The 23,559-nt window shown below is 41.5% G+C and overlaps 1 protein-coding gene across 1 annotated transcript in view; it reads left to right on the plus strand.

The window, feature by feature from the left end:
• Positions 1-23,559, plus strand: part of trabd2b (TraB domain containing 2B) — a 399,481-nt gene that overhangs the window by 176,313 nt on the left and 199,609 nt on the right. Inside the window, exon 3 of the mRNA XM_073063044.1 lies at positions 7,261-7,407. Coding sequence (XP_072919145.1) covers positions 7,261-7,407 — 147 coding nt within the window. The remainder of the gene's footprint in view (positions 1-7,260; positions 7,408-23,559) is intronic.

Genomic DNA, 23,559 nt, shown 5'->3' on the forward strand with positions numbered 1-23,559 from the left:
CGAACAGTTTTTAAGTAGTGCCACTTGCATGTTTCTTCTCAAAATGCAGTGATTTTTGTCCCTGATAGTTGGTGAGAAGTAAGCATTAAGGCAATTTAGAACTGTTTTGTGCACAGCAGTTTCAAGCATTAAGGCTTGTAGATGCCAGATACAGCCAGGAGTAAAGATTAAACGATTTTACTACATCATCAAGTTAGGAACTACTAAGAATTTCAAGGTATCAAGATCATCTTGAATGTTGCAATGGAAATGAAGATTTGTTGAATGTCTTGTATGGAGGCAGTCCATTATCTGCATTAGACATTTGTACTGAAATTGTTAATTTAGAATCAATCGAAAGAACATATCAATGTACACTAGGTGAATTCCTCCACTGATAACTATTACAAACTAATACAGTTTAATAATACTGCAGTTGTATTGGTAGTGTTCTCATTTGTTCTGTATTTCATTGAATTACTGTAGATTCCAGACTACAGAGCGCACCTGATTAAAAGCCGCTGGCTCTAATTTTAGAAAGAAAATCAATTTTTTACTTGTACAGGCCGCACCGGATTTTAGGCCGCACCGGATTTTCGGCCGCACCGGATTTTCGGCCGCAGGTGTCCCACGTTGTAATATGAGATATTTACACAGAAAGATATTACACGTGAGGATTTTTTAACTTTTAATTAAATCCATATGGTAACATAAACAAATACATATTGCAAATGCTTTTTTTCGAACCGTGCCTGTAACGCGGCTACTTTTAAATATACGTTGCGTATACTTTTTTACTGAACAACATTCCAATATCTCCTAACGACTGGTAAAAAATATATATACTGCAGCCTACCAGGAAAAGTTATTGATCACCTTTAACTTAAAAGCAGCGTTCGCTCAGATCTAATGCCGCTCCGCCGCTCGCCCCCCCCGCCGTCCCGTTTATCGCAAACGGCATTTTTCCCACAAGACGCGGCAAAACCGGGTGTGACGTCATAGCATCCCGCGATGTAGTACAGAAAACAAATATAGTTAAAACACTTCTAACTTTAACTAGAAAATGAATTACTAAGCGAAAATATTATAAACTAAATAACTGCCATAAGGGCAGCACAATGCTTTTCTTCGAGTGTTTTCCATGTTGATGAGGGTGAGTACAAATGACTGATTTACAATAATTTAATTGTGAAAGTGCGCTTGAATTATCGTACAATTTCATTGGATCTCTGTGAACTACTCATCAATTTTATTGGTCTACTGTTACGAGGCAAAATGTTTTTGGTGGCATGAAAAAAATCATGTATTAGCTGCTCGGTATTAAAGGCCGCAGTGTTCAAAGCTGTTCAAAATGTGGGGAAAAAGTAGCGGCTTATAATCCGACATCTACGGTACATAATTTTGATACCCTGTTTAACGGTAATTTGTCTTTTCAATACCATTTTAACTATTTCCATGAAACTGCTGCTAATTGGGGCAGCACTTATTTGAGCCCAATGTGACCTAATTACAGGAATCCACTGTAAAATGTTAAATTTATGTAACAAGTTAAGAAGTAAACAGTATAACACTACTGGCACTTCATACATGGTAAGACCTGGGTGGTGGCAGTGAGTTCAGTAGTCTCAAGGCCTAAGGGAATAGGCTGTTTCAAGATTCAAGATTATTGAATGTCATTTCCAGTACGCAAGTGTAAAGGAGAACAAAATAATTGTTACTCCAGATCCAATGTAGCACAAAAGTATTGCAACAAAATAAAGAACATATTAGTTGAAAAATACAATAAACATAAATACATAAGATAGCTTGTATACATTGATTGTATGTCCATAAAATGACAGTAGGCAAAGGACTGTATCTGTATCTTTCTGTAGACTTGCACATCCTCTGCACAATTTGCTTTTCCAGTCACTTTAGTGCCATCAGCAAACTTAGATACACTACACTCAATCCCTCTTCTAAATCGTAAAAGTATACAGTACCGTGAACAGTTGCACTGACCCCTGTGACACCCTGCTCAGCACTGATTGCCAACTAGAGAAACACCCATTTATTCCATGTCTGCCTTCTCTTGATTAACCAACCCTCTTTCTGTGCTAACACACTACCACCAACTCTATGCATCCTTATCTTCTGGATATGTCTTTTTTGCGATGCTTTATTGAACGCTGTCTGCAAATCCAAGTATACAAAATCTACGTATTCCCTTTGTCCACTGCACTCATTATATCCTCAATGGAAGCCGCTTTAAATATACCCAATGACTTGGCCTCCACAGGCATCTATGGCAATGAATTCCAAAGATTCACTACCCTCTGGCTAAAGAAATTCCTCCTCATCTCCAGAGGGCACAGCCTCAGAATAAAACAGAGACGAGGAGGAATTTCTTTAGCCAGAGATTTCCATAGATGCTGCCTGATCTGCTGAGTTTCTGCAGTATTTTGTGTGTGCTGCTTTAGTAAAGTACTTGAGTTTTTGAATATTAGTCAAAGGCCTTTCTTGTGTGCTTTGGTGAACAAGGCAATGATGGCTCAGGGTTCAGCCTCCAGATGCAAATATGTGCAGGTGTTATCTGTGTACTGTAAATCAATAGGTAACATTGGAGTGAGCTTGGTTCTTAAGTGAAGAAATGTAGATTGAACAGTTCACTATTCATCTTGAATATTAGCTTCATTGCAATGGGATCATGTTCGAAGTGAGGCACATCTTGAGATGAGAAATAGTGAAAAAGATGGTGAAAAGGCCCAACTTTACTTTATCCCAGTATGCAATGGAAATGGGTTCCTGGGGAAATGGTTATTTCATATGACAGCTTGTAGAACAGAAATGAATTGCTGGAACCAGCCACATTTGAGAAGCATTTTCCAGACCTAATACCTTCAGATAAAAGGATCCACACTCTGAGTTGCTGAATACTTTTTATGACCTTTAGATTAAGGAAAGCATCAGTGATGGCCTTCCCTGTCCCTGACAGTAAGGAGACCATTATATAGGCACCAGAGGTGAGTTTATCTTCTTTCTTGAGGATGGTCCCATGGCATTATCTCCAAGGCCTTTTTGAGTTGACCTTTGGTGAGATGTTACCTGTTGCACAGATACAGAAAATGCTGAAAGCACTTAGCAGCCCAGGCGGCATCTGTGGGAAGAGAAACAGTCAACCTTTCAGTTCTGAGAGCACTTGCCAGGAAAGAGAGGGAAACAAGCCAGTTTTCATTAGCAGAGAATGTGGAAGAGAGTTGGAAAGAACAAAGAGAGTATATATGATATCTGAGAATAAGTGGATTGATGGAGGACAGCTGCAAACTCATTATGCTTCTTTGTGTGTGGAGTTGCATATGGTGAGGTTGTTGACCGTGCCCAGTAGGTGGTGGACTATATGATTAAAATTATGTCACAATTATAATGGCCATACATGCAGTGAAGTGGCTGAGGATTCAGTTCAATGAATTACCTCATCTGTACCTCCCTGCTCCAGGTAATTCCCAGCTATCTTCCACTGATGACTATTAAGGAAAGTAACTCCGCCTATGCAGTGCATAAGCCCTCACAAGTGCGTCGGGTACAACACAGAAAGACTGCATTGCAGCAGGTTAAATTTCAAACTATGATTTATAGAATGTCCATGCTTCAAAAATGGGTGATGGTTTGATTCCGCAATGATTGTGGCACTGGAATTTGAGAACATCTTTCTCTTCCCATGCCTGATGTAAGATGTGTTATCTCTATATGTAAACATCTATGGTACATATCGGTAGCATATTTGACACAGATATGTTACATTTTTAAGAACATTGATGCAGATGGCATTGTCTGCCTCTGTAGTTCAAATGACCAGTAAAGCCTCTCCTTCAAAATCTAACATGAGGAAATCTGCAGATGCTGGAAGTTCAAATAACACACACAAAATGCTGGTGGAACGCAGCAGGCCAGGCAGCATCTATAGGAAGAAGCACTGTCGATGTTTTGGGCTGGGACCCTTCGTCAGGACTAAATGAAAGGGTTAGTCTTGGAGAGATACTAAGAGATTTGAAAGTTGTGGGGGGAGGGGGAAATGCGAAATGATAGAAGACCGGAGGGGGTGGGATGACGCTAAGAGCTGGAAAGGTGATTGGTGAAAGTGATACAGAGCTGGAGAAGGGAAAGGATCATGGGACGGGAGGCCTTGGGAGAAAGAAAGGAGGGGGAGCATCAGAGGGAGATGGAGAACAGGCAGGGTGATGGGCAGAGAGAGAGGAAAAAAAACAAACAACTAAATATGTCAGGGATGGGGTAAGAAGGGGAGGAGGGGCATTAATGGAAGTTAGAGAAGTCAATGTTCATGCCATCAGGTTGGAGGCTACCCAGCCGGTATATAAGGTGTTGTTCCTCCAACCTGAGTGTGGCTTCATCTTGACAGTAGAGGAGGCCATGGATAGACATATCAGAATGGGAATGGGACGTGGAATTAAAATGTGTGGCCACTGGGAGATCCTGCTTTCTCTGGCGGACCGAGCGTAGGTGTTTAGCGAAACAGTCTCCCAGTCTGTGTCAGGTCTCACCAATATATAAAAGGCCACACCGGGAGCACCGGACGCAGTATACCACACCAGCCGACTCACAGGTGAAGTGTCGCCTCACCTGGAAGGACTGTCTGGGGCCCTGAATGGTGATGAGGGAGGAAGTGTAAGGGCAGGTGTAGCACTTGTTCTGTTTACAAGGATAAGTGCCAGGAGGGAGATCGGTGGGAAGGGATGGGGGGGGACGAGTGGACAAGGGAGTTGCATAGGGAGCGATCCCTGCGGAAAGCAGAAAGAGGGGGATAGGGAAAGATGTGCTTGGTATTGGGATCCCATTGGAGATGGTGGAGAATTATGCATTGGAGCTGGAGGCTGGTGGGGTGGTAGGTGAGGACAAGGGGAACCCTATCCCGAGTCGGGTGGCGGGCGAATGGGGTGAGGGCAGATGTGCGTGAAATGGGAGAGATGCGTTTGAGAGGAGAGTTGATGGTGGAAAAAGGGAAGCCCCTTTGTTTAAAAAAGGAAGACATCTCCTTCATCCTGGAATGAAAAGCCTCATTCTGAGAGCAGATGCGGTGAAGACGGAGGAATTGTGAGAAGGGGATAGCCTTTTTGCAAGAGACAGGGTGGGAAGAGGAATAGTCCAGGTAGCTGTGAGAGTCTGTAGGCTTACAGTAGATATCAGTAGATAAGCCGTCTCCAGAGTTGGAGACAGAAAGATCAAGAAAGGGGAGGGAGGTGTCGGAAATGGACCAGGTAAATTTGAGGGCAGGGTGAAAGTTGGAGGTACCAGGTAACAACACCTTATATACCGGCTGGGTAGCCTCCAACCTGATGGCATGAACATTGACTTCTCTAACTTCCATTAATGCCCCTCCTCCCCTTCTTACCCCATCCCTGACATATTTAGTTGTTTTGTTCTTTTTTCTCTCTCTCTGCCCATCACTCTGCCTGTTCTCCATCCCCCTCTGGTGCTCCCCCCCTCCCCCTTTCTGTCTCCCAAGACCTCCCGTCCCATGATCCTTTCCCTTCTCCAGCTCTGTATCACTTTCGCCAATCACCTTTCCAGCTCTTAGCTTCATCCCACCCCCTCCGGTCTTCTCCTATCATTTCACATTTCCCCCTCCCCCCACTACTTTCAAATCTCTCAGTATCTCTCCTTTCAGTTAGTCCAGCCCGAAACATAGATGCTGCCTGGCCTGCTGTGTTCCACCAGCATTTTGTATGTGTTCCTTCAAAATCTGTAGTTTATGCTTGCCTGTTTAGAAAAGTCATCTGAATGATACACAAGGTGGTGAAGGGATGGTAAGTGTATGTTTAATGAAAATCAAATTTCATTGTAAATTTATTATCAAAATACATCTGTCACCACAGACATCCTGAGATTCATTTTCTTGTGAGGGTACGCAGTTAACCTAAGAAACACAATAGAATCAATAAAAGACCGGGCCCAACAGGACGGACAACCAACCAATGTGCAAAAGACACCAAACTGTGGAAGTATGAAAGAAAAAAAGACATAATAATAAATAAATGAACAATGAATATTGAGAACATGAGATGAAGAGTTTAAGATAGCACTGGTGAAACACAGTGATGACTTGCTGGCAGCAAAAACAGATTTTAACTACTTTACTACTCACACTTTTTCTCAAACGATTAGTGCAATCACTGGCCTGTGACTTCACTTTTGGATATGAGCCTTTAAACTGCCTGTACTACATGACATTTTTGTGGTGTGAACCAAAGTCTTGAAGGTGCAGGACGGTTTTAGAGAAGTGTGTAAGGGCTGATTCAAGGCAGTCGGGCCTAAGAGCGGGCAATAAGCCAACGTTTGGCTGCTGGAGCAGTCTTGGAGGCAATTCGAAGCAGCAGAATTGAGGTGAGGCAAGAGTCGAGGCAGCGGGTCCTGGGCCCGGGAGCATATCGAAACGGCAGGCACCAGGTCTGACAGTAAGGAGCAACCTGCCATTTGGCTGATTTAAGCACCAGGCCACATTGCAGAGGTCAGGGTATCAGGGCCAGGGGCTAGGGATGGGCTGATGTTCAGCTCGCTGTTCTGCGAGGCTTACTTGCCTCTGTGCTGAACTGAGGCTGTGGCCTGCAACTAATGGTCTCCTGGACTGGTTGTTGTGATGACTGACTTCGCAGCTGTACACTCAGTTTTGTGATCTTCAGTTCTGAATGGTGCTTTCTTTTATTGTTCACATGATTTTGTTTGGTACATTGGGTGTATGATGGTCTTTTTTAATGGATTCTATTGGGTTTCTTTGTTTTGTGACTACCTGTAAGACAAATCTCAATGTTGTATATAGTATACATATTTTGATAAAAAATTTACTTTGAACTGTGAAGAGTCCTTGAAAGTGAGTCCATAGGTTGTGGGAACAGTTAAGTGACAGGGGCGAGTGAAGTTATTCCCACTGGTTCAAGAGCCTGATGGTTGAGGGATAATAACTGTTTGTGAACCTGGTGGTGTGTGCTAAGGCTCCTGTACTTTCTCCCTTATGGCAGCAGCAAGAAGAGAACATGACTTGGGTGGTGGGGGTCCTTGATGATGGATGCTGCGTTCCAGTAACAATGGTCATTTATGAAATGGTCCCTTTATGAATTTCCCTTCCTAGCTTCAATCCTTACTAAGGTTTTCAATAGTAACACAGCTTCATATTAAACCACTTGTCTGTTCTCAACTTATGACTTGCCCCAAACTCAGACTGTTACAAATTCTATCCATTTCCAATTCTACATGTTCTTTACAAGTGTTTGTGTTTTTATGTCATTACAGGTTCTCTTTGCTTTAAACCAAACTCTTCTGCAACATGAGAGTCTCCGAGCAGGCAGCTTGCAGGCCCCTTACACTACAGAGGACCTCATCAAGCACTACAACTGTGGGGACTTGAATGCTGTCATCTTCAATCATGATACATCTCAAGTAAGGAACCATAGCTGTTATTTTGTTAGCATTTTCAATCTTGTCAAAAGAACTGCAGAGAAAGGGTCAGTTAAAATTGAAGTGGTGGGGGTGGGGGTTTGGATTCAGATTATTCCGCAAGATTTATATCAATTAATTGCGTTTATTATCAAGAGTAGAAGAAATGACTAAATTTAGAAGACTGTAAAATCAGTTTGCATTTTCTTCTTAAACTACTATGAATTAAATAATAAACTTTTGTTTTCATAAACACAAGCTCAGTGAAGCAAGTGTTTGTAAACCCTCGGTTGTTAATATGGATACTATGCCTTTAAATGTGAGCTCACCATTTTCAGTAGTGACACCAATGAGAAGCTGGCTCAGATGAATCTCAAAAATTTGTTGTTTTGGAATACTATTTACTGGGTTTCAGAGAAATTGGACAACAGCCTAACAAACATTACATGAGTTAGTGGAGCCTGGCTAAACCAGCGTGGTTTCTGATTAGATTACAGAATGCTCTGGCATTGCATGCTGGCTTTTGTGCTTGCTGTCAGCTCCCATTTAGGAGTATGCCTCAAATTCTTTGAAGACTGTGGAAAAAGTTTCTTTATTTGTCATTACTTGAAAACAAGATAAGATTTTTTTCTCTCCATAATCAGTTTGATAATGGGAACATGATATTTTGTTGCCTGTAATTATAAAATGATTGTTTCTGTTGGATGTCCAGATGTTTGGTTCAGCAGACTGTACCGATCACATTTCCAAGGTTTTCATTGAGCTTCCAAATTTCTGAAATCATCTCCGGCTCCCTGTTCATGAACTTAAATTAACCAACAAAGATTTTCTATTTAAAAAGAGTAGAAGAAAGTTGTGGCTGAGATGCAGAAAGCTTGTGAATAGGTGCTTGTGACTGTTTGGTCTTTGTGGCGCAAAAAGAATGTCTTCCTCAGAGCTTGTATTTCAACTACTGTTCCATGTAAACTCACTGCAACAGAACCTGAATTCTCTCTATTTCTGAAGAAAGTTCTCCTGCCAGTTTCTTCCAGCAACTTTGAAGGCTTAAGAAATAAAAAAATATTTGCTCAGTAAATCATATTCCACTGACATTTTCCTCACCTCCCCTTCAGCTTCACAAATTGTTTCAAAAGTAGTTAACGGAAAATGTTGGTTTGGAGCCTGTTTTATGATCATATCTGTCTTATTTCGATTTTTTTTAAAACCCAGTGTTTTAAATTCATAATATCATGTTTTCACCAGCTTTCTGACCCTCTAGAATACTGTTGGATTTGTACTGTGATTAATTGCTGAAGAACTGATTTTTTTAAAATTTATATAATTTACCCCACCTCATTGAACAATTATTTTCAATGTCAAGAGCTGCAATAACACAATTGCTTGAGGGTATATACAGTGCAATGTTTTTCTTTACTAGAATCCTAGAATGTTTACAATACCAGAGGCTATTTGGCTCTCTACCAGAGCACCTCACTACTTCCAAACCTAGTCCTTGCAAACCTTTCTTCACTGTATATTTATCCATTTTGTTCTTGACAGCCACCATGGAACCTATCTCCTCCACATATGCAGGCAGTTGATTCCAAGATCCAACTGCACACTGAGGTCCCACATTGCTCCAAATTCTCTGTTTTATACCTGTGCCCTCAAGTCTGTAACCTCTGCACTGATAGGGAACAGCTTCTCACTATCCACGTGATCTGGACACCTCATATATATACTTCTATTAAATCTCCTCTCATCCTTCTCTTTAAAGAAAACTGTCCCAGTCTCTCTACCCCATTTTGAACATGTATATAATGAAGTAATCCATCCACCTCTAGATGTTAAACACAAGAGATTCTATAGATGCTGGAAATCCAGAGCAACACATGTAAAATGCTGGAGGAACTCAGCAGGTCAGGTAGCATCTATGAAAATAAATTAACAGTCAACATTTCAGGCTGAGACCCTTCATCAGGACCAGAAAGGAAGAAGGAAGACACAAGTAAAAACGGGTGGGGGGGGGGGGAAGAAACATGCTAGATAGTGAAGCCTGGTGGGTGGCAAAGTAAAGTACTCGAGAAGAAGGGATCTGATAGGAGAGGAGAGTGGATCATGGGAAAAAGGGAAGAAGGAGGGACACTAGGGAGAAGTGATGGGCAGATGAGGAGAAGAGGTAATAGGGCAGAATGGAGAATAGAAGAAGAGGGAAGGGGGAGAAAAAAGAAAAAAAAGAGGTAAGAAAAGTACTGGAAGGAGAAATTGATATTCATGCCATCATATTGGAGGCTACCTAAACGGAATATGAGGTGTTGCTTCTCCATCCTGAGAGTAGCCTCGTTGCAGCAGAAGTGAAGGCCATAGACTGACATGTCAGAACGAACATGGGGATAAGATTTTAAATGGTTGGCTACCATGAAATTCCTCTTTTGGCAGATGGAGCAGAGATGCTCAACAAAGTGGTCCCCCAACTTGCACTGGGTATCACCAATGTAAAGAAGGCCATATCGGGAGCACTGGGTACAATACACAAATCCTAGCAGATTCACAGGGGATTTTTTTGCCACACCTGGAAAGACTGAATAGAGGTCGATGGGCAGGTGTAGCATTCCTCTCGCAGGGATATGTGCCAGGAGGGAGATTATTGGGGAGGGATGAATGGACAGTCCAATCACAGAGGGTGCAATTCTTGCAGAAAGGGGAGGGTGAAGGAGGAAGTAAAGATGTGTTGGTGTAGGATCCCATTAAAGATGGTTGAAGTTGTGGAGAATGATGTGTTGTGTACAGAGGTTCATGGGGTGTAGATGAGGACAAAGGAACTCTATCCCTTTTAAGGTGTTGAGAAGAAGGGGTGTGCACGTATGTCTGGGAAATGGAGGAGAGTCTATCGGGGACCCTGAGGACTTGTGGAAACTGTGTGGTGGTTTCTTTTGAACTTATAGTCTTTTAACATCTTTGGACTATTTTTATTGTGCCCATGGTCTGTTTTTTTTTTATCAATTATGCTATTGTTTGCACTGTTGTAACTATGTGGTTTTGTGCAGGTCTTGTAGCTTTTGTTTTTGGTCTTGTTTTGTCTGGTGGGATTGGAGCTCCTTTCTGGGGAATGCGCTAAGATGGTAGCGCGATATTGATGCACAGCAGCCTCTCTGGACTCTGGATTGGGGATTGCCAAATGTTACGTGGATTTTCTGGGGTAGTCTGTTTTGTCATATGCTTTTGTGATATCCTTCTGGAGGAATGTTGTCTCATTTTTTAACTGCATTGCATTTGTGTTTTCTAAATGACAATAAACTGAATCTGAATCTGAGATGTGAGGGCAACATCAATTTTAGAGAAAGGGAAACCCTGTTCTTTGAAGAAAGAGGACATCTCTGATGTCCTGGAAAGGAAAGCCTCTTCCTGGGAACAGATGCAGTGAAGACAATGGAACTGAGAAAAGGGAATAGCATTTTTGTAGGAGACTGGGTGGAAGGAGGTATAGTCAAACTACTCCTGGAAGTCAGTAGGTTTATCAAAGATGTCAATAGACAATTGTCCCCAGAGATGGAGACAGATTGAGAAAGGGGAGAAAGGTATCAGAAGTGAACCAAGTGAATTTAAGGGCAGGGTGGAAGTGTGAGGCAAAGTTGATGAAACTATCGAGCTCAACATGGGTGCATGAAGCAGCACAGCCTGAAGTGAATCTAGAACATAGAATATAGAAGAGTATGCTACAGAAACAGATCCCTTTGGCCGACGATATCATGCCAAAATAATTACCGTAGATTCCGTACTACAGAGTGCACCTGATTAAAAGCCGCAGGCTCTAATTTTAGAAAGAAAATCAATTTTGTACTTGTACAAGCCGCACCGGATTTTAAGCCGCAGGTGTCCCACATTGTAATATGAGATATTTACACAGAAAGATATTACACGTGAGGATTTTTTAACTTTTAATTAAATCCGTATGGTAACATAAACAAATACATATTGCAAATGCTTTTTTTCGAACCGTGCCTGTAACACGGCTACTTTTAAATATACATACGTATCGGTAACACACAAATTACGTTGCGTATACTTTTTTACTGAACAATGCACGGACAACATTCCAATATCTCCTAACGACTGGTAAAAAAATATATACTGCAGCCTACCAGGAAAAGTTATTGATCGCCTTTAACTTAAAAGCTGCATCATCGCGCGGGTCTAATGCGCTCGCCCCCTCCTTTCCGTTTATCGCAAACCGGTATTTTCCCCACAAGACGCGGCGAAACCGGATGTGACGTCATAGCATCCCGGGATGTAGTACAGAAAACAAATATACTTAAAACACTTCTAACTTTAACTAGAAAATACTAACAAATGAATTACTAAGCGAAAATATTATAAACTAAATAACTGCCATAAAGGCAGCACAATGCTTTTCTTCGAGTGTTTTCCATGTTGATGAGGGTGAGTACAAATGACTGATTTACAATAATTTAATTGTGAAAGTGCGCTTGATTTATCGTACAATTTCATTGGACCTCTGTGAACTACTCATCAATTTTATTGGTCTACTGTTACGAGGCAAAATGTTTTTGGCGGCATGAAAAAAAACCATGCATTAGCCGCACCGTAGTAAAGGCCGCAGTGTTCAAAGCTGTTCAAAGCGTGTGAAAAAAGTAGCGGCTTATAATCCGGAATCTACGGTAAGCGAATGATGCCTAATTGCACTAATCCCTTCTGCCTCCACATGCTCCATATCCTTCCATCGTCTGTGTACTCAGGTGCCTATCTCAGAGCTTGGTAAATGCCTCTTTTGTACTTGCTACCACCATCATACCCAGCAGAGCATTCCAGGCACCCTCAGCTCTTTATGTAAAAAAACTTGCTCTGTACATCTCCTTTGAGTTCCTCCCCCCCTCCCCCACCTTAAAAGACTTAGACATTTCATACCAGGGAAAATGATATATGTGTCTGTCTATGCCTCTCATAATTTTGAGATATGATAAAAAATAAAAGCATTGTGCTTTGTGCTAGCACATTGGTGCTATCCCTGTCCACTACCATCATCTCTTATTCCATGATCAAGACAGTGGAAGTATATGGAGCTATCCAGGCTATGTTGACCCATATGTTGCAGGATTATTGAGGGAAAACTACCATTATTACAGCATGTAAAAAGACACTTCGAAGTTGACATGGTACATGTCTAAGGACTGTGAAGTTTGAAGCTATTTTCTGTGGAGCCAATGGATATCACTAGAAATGATTACACAGGAAATCTTAAATTTTGTTTATTGAAGTCTTAGTGGTATTTCAAGCAATCTTTCTAGCCCTAAACTCAAATTTTAATCTCAGTTTAAGTCATGTTATTTTTCAAATAAATTCTTCAGAATATAAAAGATATTAAAATAACAACTGATACTTTGCTTCTTATTCATTATGTGGCATTATCACAGTGTAAATATGATAATCCATATTTTTTAAAATTTAGAATTGTGCTGTTTGATTCCTGTAGCAGATGAGAATTCTTTAATGTGATTGGCTCCCCAAACAGAACAGATAATGAGATGACAGGTGCTAGGCACCAAGAGTTCCACTAAGCTGACAGCAAAGGACATCAGAAAGAGGAATCTTTGTACAACTGCTTTAAAGTCAGTGGTGAGCACTATTCCTTCTCCACTGACTGGAGGTTCTGGGCCATGGTGTGGCTGTCACTAATGTATCTGTCACTGTCATTTTATTGTTGCTTAAAGGCATCAAATGCAATTTTAAAAATATGACCAGTAAATCTTTCTGCTGAGTGTGACTGACAGGAATACTAATTTTATTCTAGCTATGTACTGTGGTTTATTCGATGTGCGTCACCATTCAATCAATTTTTTTTTAGAAAAATTGGATTGCGTTGTCATTTTCCTCTCCTGGACTTTTCTTTCTCTGTTTCAACTACCTTTTTATGCAGTGTTTCAGGTCTACAAACTGTCTGGTAACTCGGTAATTGAACATATTTTATTGGCGAGCTTAGACAGTGATAAGTACTAAATGCAAACTAACCATGTCAGTGGAAGTGGGTTGGAAGGGGAACCGACCACACTAAGCCCGGTTTATTTCTGCAAGGACACTATACAATGCGGATCAAGACAAGGGAAAGCATGACTGATTACTTTTTCTTTCTCCTGCCAGGAATACTGAGCCCAGTACCTCTGACATTCATTAGTTCGGCACATGAAAGGACCGAGTACAGTTCTTTCTTATCCGCTAGACCAGTCAGTGCATTTCTTTATTGAGCTATGTCAAAGCTTGAAGTAATGCCTTTTTGCTCTGCAATTTTTGTTTCAATTTCTTTAATGACATTGAGAAAACTGGAAAAAAAAAATAGATGTGATTTGGGGGCAGGCAGGGTTTTTCTTTGTTTCCTTGATTATATAGCTGATTGGGTTTGTATGGAATCCACCTTTCCATGAGGTGGAATCATTAGCATGATGTTAGGATTGTGGGCGCACAATCTTGATTAGTCAGGGCATCAAAGCTTAAGGAGAGAAGGCAGGAGAATATCGACTGGCATCTTCTTAGAGCAAGGGGTTTGGATGGGGTGGAGTTTGTTAGGTGTGTTCAGGAAGGTTTCCTGATGCGATATGTAGGTAAGCCAACTGGAGGAGAGGCTGAACTTGATCTGGTATTGGGAAATGAACCTGGTCAGGTGTCAGATCTCTCAGTGGGAGAGCATTTTAGGGGTGTGATCACAACTGTATCTCTTTTATCATAGCAGTGGAGAGGGATAGGAGCAGAAAATTTGGAAAAACATTTACTTGGAGTAGGGGAGTAGGTGATGGTATTAGGCAGAGACTTAGTAGCATAAATTGGGAGCAGATGTTCTCAGGGAAATGCACAGCAGAAATGTGGCAAACGTTCAGCAAACATTTGCTTGGCATTCTGCACAGGTATGCTCCATTGAGGTAGGAAAGGGATGGTAGGGTAGAAGAACCATGGTGTACAAAGGATGAAGAAAATCTAGTTAAGAAGAAAAGAAAAGCTTATGAAAGGTTCAACAAACTAGGTACTGCTAGAAAATTACAAGGGTGCCAGGAAGGAGCTTAAGAATGATATTAAGAGAGCTAGAGTAGGCCATGAGAAGGCTTTGGTGAGCAGGATTAAGGAAAACCCCAAGGCATTCTACAAGTATGTGAAGAGCAAGAGGACTAATCAGGTGTGATAGTGGAAACGTGTGCGTGGAGTTGGAAGAGGTAGCAGAGGTACTTATGCACACCTTACTTCAGTATTCACCTGGGCAAAGGAACTTGGCGATTGTGGGGATGACTTACAGTGGACTGAAACATTTGAACATATAGACATTAAGAAAGAGGATGTGCTGGAGCTTTTGAAAACACTTAGATAAGTCGCTGGGTCCAGATGAGATATACCCCAGGCTACAGTGAGGAGGAGATTATTGAGCCTCTGGCATGATCTTTGCATCAGAAATAGGGATGGGAGAAATACCAGAGGATTGGAGGGTTGAAAATGTTGTTCCTTTGTTGAAGAAAGGAAGCAGGGATAACCCAGGAAATTATAGACCAGTGAGTCTTACTTCAGTGGTGGGCAAATTGTTAGAGAAGATCCTGAGAGGCAGGATAAATGCGCATTTGGAGAGACATAATCTGATTCGGGATAGTCAATATGGCTCTGTCAAGGGCAGTCATGCTTTACGGGCCTGATTGAATTGTTTGAGGATGTAACAAAACATGTTGATGAAGGTAGAACAGTGGATGTGTAGGGTATATGTATTTCTGAAAAGCATTTGATAAGGTTCCCCATGCAAGGCTCCTTCAGAAAGTAAGGAGGCATGGGATCCAAGGACTCCTTGCTTTGTGGATCCAGAATTGGCTTGTCCACGGAAGGCAAAGGTGGTTGTAGATGGTTTGTATTCAGCATGGAGGACGATGACCAGTGGTGTTCCTGCAGGGATCTGTTCTAAGACCCCTCTTCTTTGTGATTTTTTTAATATAAATGACCTGGATGAAGAAGTAGAAGGGTGGGTTAGTACGTTTGCTGCTGACACAAAGGTTGGGGGTGTTGTGGATAGTGTGGAGGATTGTCAGAGGTTACAGTGCAATATCGATAGGATGCAGAACTGGGCTGAGAAGTAGCAGATGGACTTCAACCCAGATAAGTATGAAGTGATTCATTTCAGTAGGTCAAATTTGAAGACAGAATATAATAATGGTAAGACTCTTGGCAGTATGGAGGATCAGAGAGATCTTAGGGTCCATGTCCATAGGACACTCAAAGCTGCTGTACAGGTTGACAGTGTTGTTAAGAGGGCGTATGGTATGTTGTCCTTCATCAACCATGGGACTGAGTTCAAGAGTCGTGAGGTAATGTTACAGCTGTATAAGATCTTAGTTAGACCCCACTTGGAGTACTGTGTTTAGTTCTGGTCACTTCACTACAGGAAGGATGTGGATACCACAGAGAGACTGCAGAGGAGATTTACAAGGATGTTGCTTGGATTGGAGAGCATGCCTTATGAGAATAGTTGAGTGAACTTGGGCTTTTCTCCTTGGCGTGACGGAGGATGAGAGGTGACCTGATAGAGGTGTACAAGATGATGACAGGCATTAATTGTGTGGATAGTCAGAGGCTTTTTCTCAGGGCTGAAATGGCTAACATGAGGGGATGTAGTTTTAAGGTGCTTAGAAGTAGGTACAAGGGGGATGTCAGCAGTACGTTTTTCACACAGAGTGGTGTGAGTGTGGAATGCACTGCCAGCGACGATGGTAGAGGCAGATACAATAGGGTCTTTTAACAGACTCTTAGATACATACATGAAACTGAGAAAAGTAGAGGGCTATGTGGTAGGGAAATTCTATGCGGGACCCGATAATACACCAGGTCAGGCTCTGAAAGACTGAGCAGCCTAGCTGACGGAGGTGATGATGGATACATTCAGCATCTCTCTGGAACAAGCCACTGTCCCCTTCTGTTTTTAAGGTGGTAACCATCATTCCAGTAACATGGAAGACGACAGTGTTCTGCCTAAATTACTATTGTCCAGTGGCATTAACATCGACCGTTATGAAATGCTTTGAGCGGCTGGTCATGGTGCTCACTAAAGCCTTTCTCCCGGTGACACTAGATCCTTTGCAATTCACTATCGCTCAAATCGATCCACTGATGATGTAATAGCCTCAGCCCTCCACTCTGTCCTGTCCCACCCGGAAAATGGGGTCTGATATGCCAGACTGCTGTTTATAGACTTCAGTTCGGTGTTCTATGCCGTCTTACTGCAGAAGCCAGTGGGGAACCTGTCCTCGCTGGGTCTCAACACCTCCCTCTGCAATTATATACTGGACTTCTTAACAGAAAGGACAGAGTCAGTCCATCTGGGCAGCAACATCTCTTGTCCCATTACACTGAGTACTGGTGCTCCCCAAGGCTATATGCTCAGCCTGCTGCAGCTGATCTTGCTGACGCATAACGGGATCCAGCTCAAAATGTGTCATCACAGATGACACAGCAGTTGTAGGCCTTATGAAGAATGATGATGAGACGGAGTATAGCGAGGAAATGGACGGGTTGGTGGATTGGTGTGAGAAGAACAACCTAAACCTGAATGTGGAGAAGACTAAAGATATCATTGTGGACGTCAGGAAAGTACAGACAGACCATCCCCCTTTGTGAATACATGGCTCCTCCGTAGAGAATACACCAAGTTCCTGGAAGTTGACATCACTGATGACCTCAGCTGGTCCCTTGATATCACCTACCTGAACAAGAAGGCACAGTAGCGACTCCACTTCCTAAGAAGATTGAGGCAAGCGAGGCCTCCCCCCCCCCCCCCCCATCTTAACTGCATTTTACAGAAGCACCATTGAGAACATCCTGACAAATTGCATCTCCATCTGATATGGGAGCAGTCGAGCATCAGACTTGGAGTCCCTACAAAAAACTTTGAGAACAGCTAAGAGGATCTTAGAGTTCTCCCTAACAATCCATCAGGGACATTTAACAGGAGCACTGCATACACAGGGCCCTTAGTATTATTAAGGATCCCACCCATCCATCCAGCATCCTCGTTGACTTTCTACCATCAGGCAGGAAACTATGATGCATGAAAACAAGAACGGTCAGGATGAGAAACAGTTTCTTCCCCCAGGCCGTTGGGTTTCTGAACTCTGGCTGCATTGTAGTCAATGTGTCACTGATTAATCTGTTCTATTTAATACTAATTCACTTTAGTTTATTACTTATGTGAGATTCATCTGTAGATTTTATCCTTACTTTCATAAGTTATCGTGTGTTATGTGTTTTCACCTTTGTTCAAAGAAATATTTTGTTTCTACATATGTTATACATGTATGTAGTTAAATGACAATAAACTTCACTTGACTTTAGGGTGATCAGATGGGAAATTAGAAGTAATGTATTTTGTACGAATTAAACAAACCCATATGCTGCACATAAACCCATCCCTGCGATGGTACAGAATGGTAAGAGATGCAAATTAACCTGGGCTATCTAACAGGTTGGTAAATACAAACGTATTCACCGAAAGTGGAGTTCCAAAAATACTTGAGGGGAGGGGAGGGGAGGGGAAAGAGAGGGGAAAGGTGGCTGTATGACAGCAAAGGATATTCTGGTATATTCCCCCTTCCTTTCTCGTCCAGATAAAGGGTCTCGGCCTGAAACATCAACAGTTTATTAATTTCCAAAATTGCTGACTGTCCTGCTGAATTCCTCCAGCGTTTTGTAATGTGTTGGCCTCTATCTGCACTGTATGCTGTGACACTACCCCATCCCGTATTTTTATAGCAGTTTATAGAGTTATTTGTCTTTTAGATAGTATTATTTTATTGCTGCGTTATAATTATTCATAGTTGCAATCATTTAATGTTAACAGGAAATAACAATATCAAGTTTTTTAAAATCCTGCATGTTCTGGTCAAGATACTTTAAAATTGGGATTTGTTTTTAACATGAAGAGTCGTGATGCAGAGCTCTACATGACAGCTTCTGGAGAAAATGCATTTGGTCAGTTTTAAATAGTGAAGATGTTGAATGCTGTCACACTGTTTTGTTTTGTGTCTGGTTTATTAGAGTTGAAAGCCTTAGTTCAACCTCTTGCTGAGAGGCACAGCTACAGTAAGAAAATTTAGGGAAGTTTGCACTGGCGCCAGCAATACCAGTAACAGTTTGATGGGTTGTTATGTCCTATGTATTCCCAGAAAGGCTGTTTCTCTCCAGTTTAGACATGGGCTTAGTGTGAGCAAAACCCAGCGTTTCCTGAGGCCTTGACAGAGACCTTTGTTCCCTCTTTAGCAACAGGTGAGGTCCAGAGGGCTGGACGATAGCCAGTGTTATTCCTCTATGTAAGAAGGAGTACAGATACATCAGCAAAAGCAAAGAATTGATTATTGACTATGGGAGAAGGAAATCAGAGGTCCATGAGCCAGTCATCAGGGATCAGAGGAGGAGAGGGTCAGTAATTTAAATCCCTCAGTGTTATTATTTCAGAGGATCTGGCCTGGGATTAACACATAAGTGCCAATACAAAGAAAACACAGCAATGCCTCTACTTTGTTAGCAGTTGCGAAGAGTTGGCATTTTTCCTAAAACTTTGACAAACTTCTATAGATGTACAATGTAGAGTGTCCTGTCTAGTTGCACCATGGTCTGGTATGGAGATACCAATGCTCTTGAATGGAAAAGCCTACAAAAAGTAGTAGATACTGCCCAGTCCATCACAGGAAAAGCTACCCCACCATCCAGGCCATGCTATCTTCTCACTGCTGCCATCAGGAAGAAGGTACAGGAGCCTTGGGTTCAACAGCACCAGGTTCAGGAACAATGATTATCCCTCAACCATCAGGCTCCTGAACCTATAGACTTACTTTCAAGGATTCTAAATTGATGTTCTCAATATTATTAATTTTTTATTATTATTATTATGCTTTCTTGTATTTGCTCATTTTGACATCTTTTGCACGTTGGTTGCTTGGCCGCCTTTGTATGTAATTTCTTCATTGATTCTATTGTGCTTCTGTGTATTTACTGTGCAGTTCGAGAAGAAAATGAATCGCAGGGTAGTATATGGTGACAAACTGTATGTACACAACTTGATAATAAATTTACTTCAAGCTTTGAAAATATAGAATAGTGAGCCTCATATTATTGATACACACAGTAGGCTGATGGGAAAGAGTAAACAGTCGATGTTTTGGGCCAATGCTGCCTGGTCTGCTGAGTTCCTATAGCATTTTGTGTGTGCTGCAGAGGGCAATGGTGGAGGGTGCATCTCTGACTGGTGGTCTGTGACCAGTGGTATTCCACAAGGATCACTGTTAGCACCCCTGTTGTTTGTGATACATAGAAATTGTCTGGATGAAAATATAGTTGGCTGATAAGTAAGTTTGTAGATGACACAAAAATTGGTACAGTTGTGGATAATAAGAAAAGTTGTCAAGGGATCCATCTGGAAGCATGGGCAGAGATATGGTATGTGGAGTTTAATTCAGGCAAGGGTTGCACTTTGGGGGTGAAATGTAAGTGGAAAGTATACAGTCAATGAAGAACCCTTAGGAGACACAGAGTACACTGCAAATGCTGTAGTCAAATCAAGACGTACAAAAAAGCTGGATGAACTCAGCAGGTCGGGCAGCATCTGTTGAAAGAAGCAGTCAGCATTTCGGGTCGAGACCCTGTGGTGAACTACATATACCTGTCTGGACTGCTCCTGTGGCTCCTCCCACAGACCCCTGCTGACTGCTTCTGTGGCTCCTCCCACAGACCCCTGTATAAAGGCGATTGAGGCCTGATGCCCGGCCTCATTCTCCAGGATGTAGTGTTGTTCATTCTTCCAGTCAATAAAAGCCGATACCTTGCTTCTTACGTCTCAGAGTGAGTTATTGATGGTGCATCAGACCCTTCGTCAGGACTAAAGAAGGAGAGGGCAGGGGCCCTATAAAGAAGGTGGGGGGAGGGTGGAAACCAATCAGAGGAAAGATCAAGGGGTGGGGGAGGGGAAGGGGATAGGCAGGAGAGGTGAAGAAGGAATGTAAGGGGAAAGCACTATGGGTAGAAGAAGAAGGCAGAGTCATGAGAGGTGATAGGCAGCTAGAAGAGGAGACAGAGTGAAGGTGGGATGGGGGAAGGGAGAGGGAGGGAATTACTGGAAGTTGGAGCATTAGGAGCAACCCTTAGGAGCATTGATGTACAGAGGAATCTTGGGGCACAACTCAATAACTCCCTGAAAGTGCCAACACGTGTAGATAGAGTTGTAAAGAAAGCACACTGCATACTGGCCGTTATTGGTCAGCAAGTTGAGTTTAAGTGTAAGGAAGCAAGATAGTAGTCTTATAAAAGTTTGGTTAGGCCACATAATGAGCATTGCCTGTAATTCTAGTTGTCCCATTAAAGGAAAGATATGGAGACTGGAAAGGTTGGTGAGGTTGGACAAACTTGGGTTGTTTTCTCTGGAGTGTCAGTGGCTGAGAGATGACCTGATAAAATCATATAAGCAAAAGTATGAGAATCATAGATATCTTTGATAATCAGTCTTTTCCCCCCAGGGTAGAAATGTTAAATAGTAGAGGTCATTGATATTACATGAGAGGCGGAAAGATTAAAGGAGATTGATGTGGGAAGCTTTGATTTTAAACAGATAATGGTAGTTGTTCGTCCTGGAAGCATGGTGATATTTGTGGGCTGCCCCAAGCAAAAACCTCTGAGTGTGTTGTAAGCAATGCATTTCACTCTATGTTTCAATGTACATGTGACAAATAAAGCTAATCTTTAATCTTCAGGTGCATAATGTTCAAGAGACATTTAGACAGACATATATATAGTTGAGGAATATATATACAGTAAGTATATAGACCACCTGCAGGTAGATGTACAGTTTATATTGGTATCATGGCTGGCACAGACATGATAGATTGAAGGGTCAGTTCCAGTGCTGTGCTGTACTGTTCTACATTCAATGTTCGAAGGAAGAGTCCCTAGTCAACTTCCACAGATGCTGTTAGCGTGGCTGTGTTTGAAAAACATATTGTAACCTTGCTGAGTACATTTGTTGAAATCAAGAGTTGTTCTGGATAAATATTCTCTTTACAGATTCTGAATATAATTCAGCAGAAAGATAATGGAGATTATTGCACAGTAGGGATACTATAGAGGTACTGCTTTACTGAGCAATTCTCCATTATGAATAGACTAATAGAAGAGAAAGTTCTAATACTGAATTTGGGTTATTCCAGCTGGGAAAATTAGAGAACCAGTTGCCATGATATCCCTTGGGATATGCTAGGGGTTAAGCAGGTGAGTATTTTTAGTCCTTCAATTAATTAAGTACTAAATGATTTTTCTTAATTAATTTTCCTATAATTGGTAACTACTTTAACATGTATATCCCATTTAATTGTCCAAAGTTTCAAAGATGCTACTTTAATCCCTTACCATTTTCAATTAGGGTAAAAAAATTTTAAAAGTGCTAATCTGAGTTTCTTGCTAATACCAGATTTCTGAACAGTCTGTGAATACTACCTCACTATTTGTTCTCTTTTTGCACTAGTTTTTTTAAAAATACACTTTTTGTAACTTTTAGTTCCTTTTAATGTATTGTGCTGTACTGTTGCTACAAAATAACAAATTTCATAATAGATTATTAGTGATAATAAACCTGATTCTGATTCTTTTACAAATTTATTGCCAACAATTTGTCATTTTCTGTGAATGAAACATCTTAAATAACTTGGTTGTTTGGTTTGTAAGCTTGGGTATTACCATAGTGATTGCTGATCTGTGCGCTGGATTAGTGTTTGTAGTTTATTAAGAAGAGGTCACTGATACTATTACAACAGTGTTTCTTGGAAGAAAGGGCCTGTCAAATATTTTAAGAGAAAACTGAAAAGTACATTTTTTTAAAGTTTCTTTTGATGTTACATAGAATAGTGACTTCATGAGGCTGAATAAAGCTGAACTTATTCCAAGCTGATTCACTTGGCTGCTGTGGTGGAACACTGCATGACTTCCAGCGAGAATTATTGAGTATGAATCACAGATTCTATTGCCATCCATACACTCAACTGCCCTCTGAGAGTGAGTTCAGACACAGCTTGGGAGGGCCTTTGAAGCTTGCAGCTGGAAAGTCAGGAACTTTTAGTTAGGGCTGAAAGGGCAAACAGAAAAAAAAATCAACATTTAAATGCTTCAGAACAGTGAAGTTCCAGGAAGCAAACCCTGTCTTAGCTAGAGTAGATTCTCTGAAACTCTATATTAATGTATGCTGAATTATTGCAGGATGTTTCACATGCAAGTGCAAAAGTTGTCAATAGAGGCCTTGGTAACTTTTTTTTAAAACCAGGCCCATAATCCAAACCACTATATCTAAGAAGAGAACAATAATAAGTATCAGCTATTTAAATTGGGACATTGGCCATATGAAATTTATTTGAAAAACTCTTAAGTTTCTGTATTTGAATTGTAGTTGGATATCTGATCTTACCACGGAAACTAAAAGTAAAAACGTTAGCCAGCATGGACTGAAGCTTTCAAGTGAAGCCTGTCACAGATTTGGTTGCTCCTGCCTGTGAAACAAATCTCAAGCGCTGCTAATTCTCCTCTCAGAAACCAATGGGCCAGAAGTCAGGAATTGCACCTTGCTTGACGACTAATGCACTGACCTGCTGCAGCTGTCCAGAGGGTGATCAGTTAGTGGAGGATCTAGATGACTCACTGAAATCTGAGTCACTTTGCAGCTCAAACTAGTTGTGGGCATCAAACTAGCACTCTGGCCAACTCTGAATGGGGAGGAATGAAGTCAACTGGCTCCGCAATAACCGGTGCTCAGTGCACTCTAGGGGATCACTGCCACTGCATAGATTGGATTTTCTTCTAAGCCATGTGGAGTGTTTCCACAAGGATAAATGAAAGTGAAAAAGGATTCTTGCACAGCCTCCTGAAGTCCCTTGGCTAGATTTTTCATTTTATTTTTGTCTAACTACCAAAGACATAGATCTTCCCATTGATCAGTATAAAGCTAGCATGTTGATCTTGGCAAGATTCCAAACTGCTCTCAAACAAAAGACAGATCAAAAGGTATTGTATGGCCAGCCTCCCTCTGAGTCACCAGCCTCAGCTATTGTAGCAATGCCCCAATTCACCGTGTTGGCACTTGGATACTGAAGCAATTCAAGGCTTTGCAACCAG

Source organism: Hemitrygon akajei, chromosome 12 (assembly GCF_048418815.1).
Source record: "Hemitrygon akajei chromosome 12, sHemAka1.3, whole genome shotgun sequence".
NCBI lineage: Eukaryota > Metazoa > Chordata > Chondrichthyes > Myliobatiformes > Dasyatidae > Hemitrygon > Hemitrygon akajei.